Source organism: Volvox carteri (genome assembly GCF_000143455.1).
Source record: "Volvox carteri f. nagariensis unplaced genomic scaffold VOLCAscaffold_615, whole genome shotgun sequence".
NCBI lineage: Eukaryota > Viridiplantae > Chlorophyta > Chlorophyceae > Chlamydomonadales > Volvocaceae > Volvox > Volvox carteri.
This window is the reverse complement of record NW_003308122.1, coordinates 5,648-6,636: the sequence shown is the minus strand read 5'-3', so window position 1 is coordinate 6,636 and position 989 is coordinate 5,648. Positions and strand designations below refer to the sequence as shown.

Sequence of the window (989 nt, the reverse complement as noted above, 5' to 3'; positions counted from 1 at the left end):
TTCACTCCCTCCCTCTCCAGTGCATAATGACGGTATTCTCACGCTATAGGAACGGATTGGACTAATTCCTTAGTCCACCGCATATCTGTCTGCAAAATGGCCTTGATACGCTCGCATTAGCTTCAGCAACCTCAAGAAGCCCCTGTTGCTAAGGTTTGGAGACTCTTATGAATCTATCCAGCAAGTGTGGGTGCAAATATCTAAAATCCATCACAGCAGGCCGATACAAGCAGTTCTCAGCGAGCAACCAGATGAGTGCCAAGGAAACCCAACGCTCTATCTCCACTCAAAGGAGCCCCTCTGCCACCATTGCTGCCTGAATCCCGCCACATACCGACTAGTAACGGCAAAGACCGCTACAACTCCCGATGAACGCTAATGCCAACTACTTACTACATATGCAACTCAGCAAAACGTGTACCACACCTCTCGCACCTTCTAATTGCCAAAAGCAATACAACATCGCTGAAAACTAATAACGAGGAATCCCCCGACCCTGATAGCACCTGATAATAACCTAGTGCGCCGCACTGCCCGCACAGGTGTCTCTGGTCCCATGGCGCTCATTCCGTCGCCTCCCCGGTGTCGCTACTCCATTGCCCTGACCCTGCTGACCCAGCTTGTCTGGGTGCCCGGGCCTTTCCACTCATTTGCGACCTCGCGATGAGACCGACACCAGCTCCTTGGTCGTGGTTGCCTTCGCACTGCCAGTGCCGTTGCGACTGCTGGCGGTGGCGGTGAGGCGACCGCTGCTGGTTCCGCGCCCGGTGGCTGCACCCGAGCTACCACCGCTGTTGCTGCTGCCCTGCCCCTTGGAGCCGCTGGCGCCTTCCGACAGCGGCAGACCCGCGCGTTGCCAATCACCGAGACCGCCCTGGAACCGGCGGGATGGGAGGGCACAGGGGAATCCTAGTGAGAAAGATTACGGAGTACAACATGTGATGGAGGTCGTGAAAGTGTTGGGGCCAAAGATGACCATGTCTTTTGGA

General features: G+C 55.7%; 1 protein-coding gene across 1 annotated transcript in view; it reads right to left on the bottom strand.

Annotated features, from left to right (window-relative positions):
• Positions 1-646: 646 nt before the first annotated feature.
• VOLCADRAFT_101283 (uncharacterized protein) overlaps positions 647-989 on the bottom strand; it is a gene marked incomplete at both ends in the record, with an annotated part of 5,769 nt that continues 5,426 nt past the window's right edge. The window contains one exon of the mRNA XM_002959720.1: positions 647-874. Within this exon, the coding sequence (XP_002959766.1) occupies positions 647-874 (228 nt within the window). The remainder of the gene's footprint in view (positions 875-989) is intronic.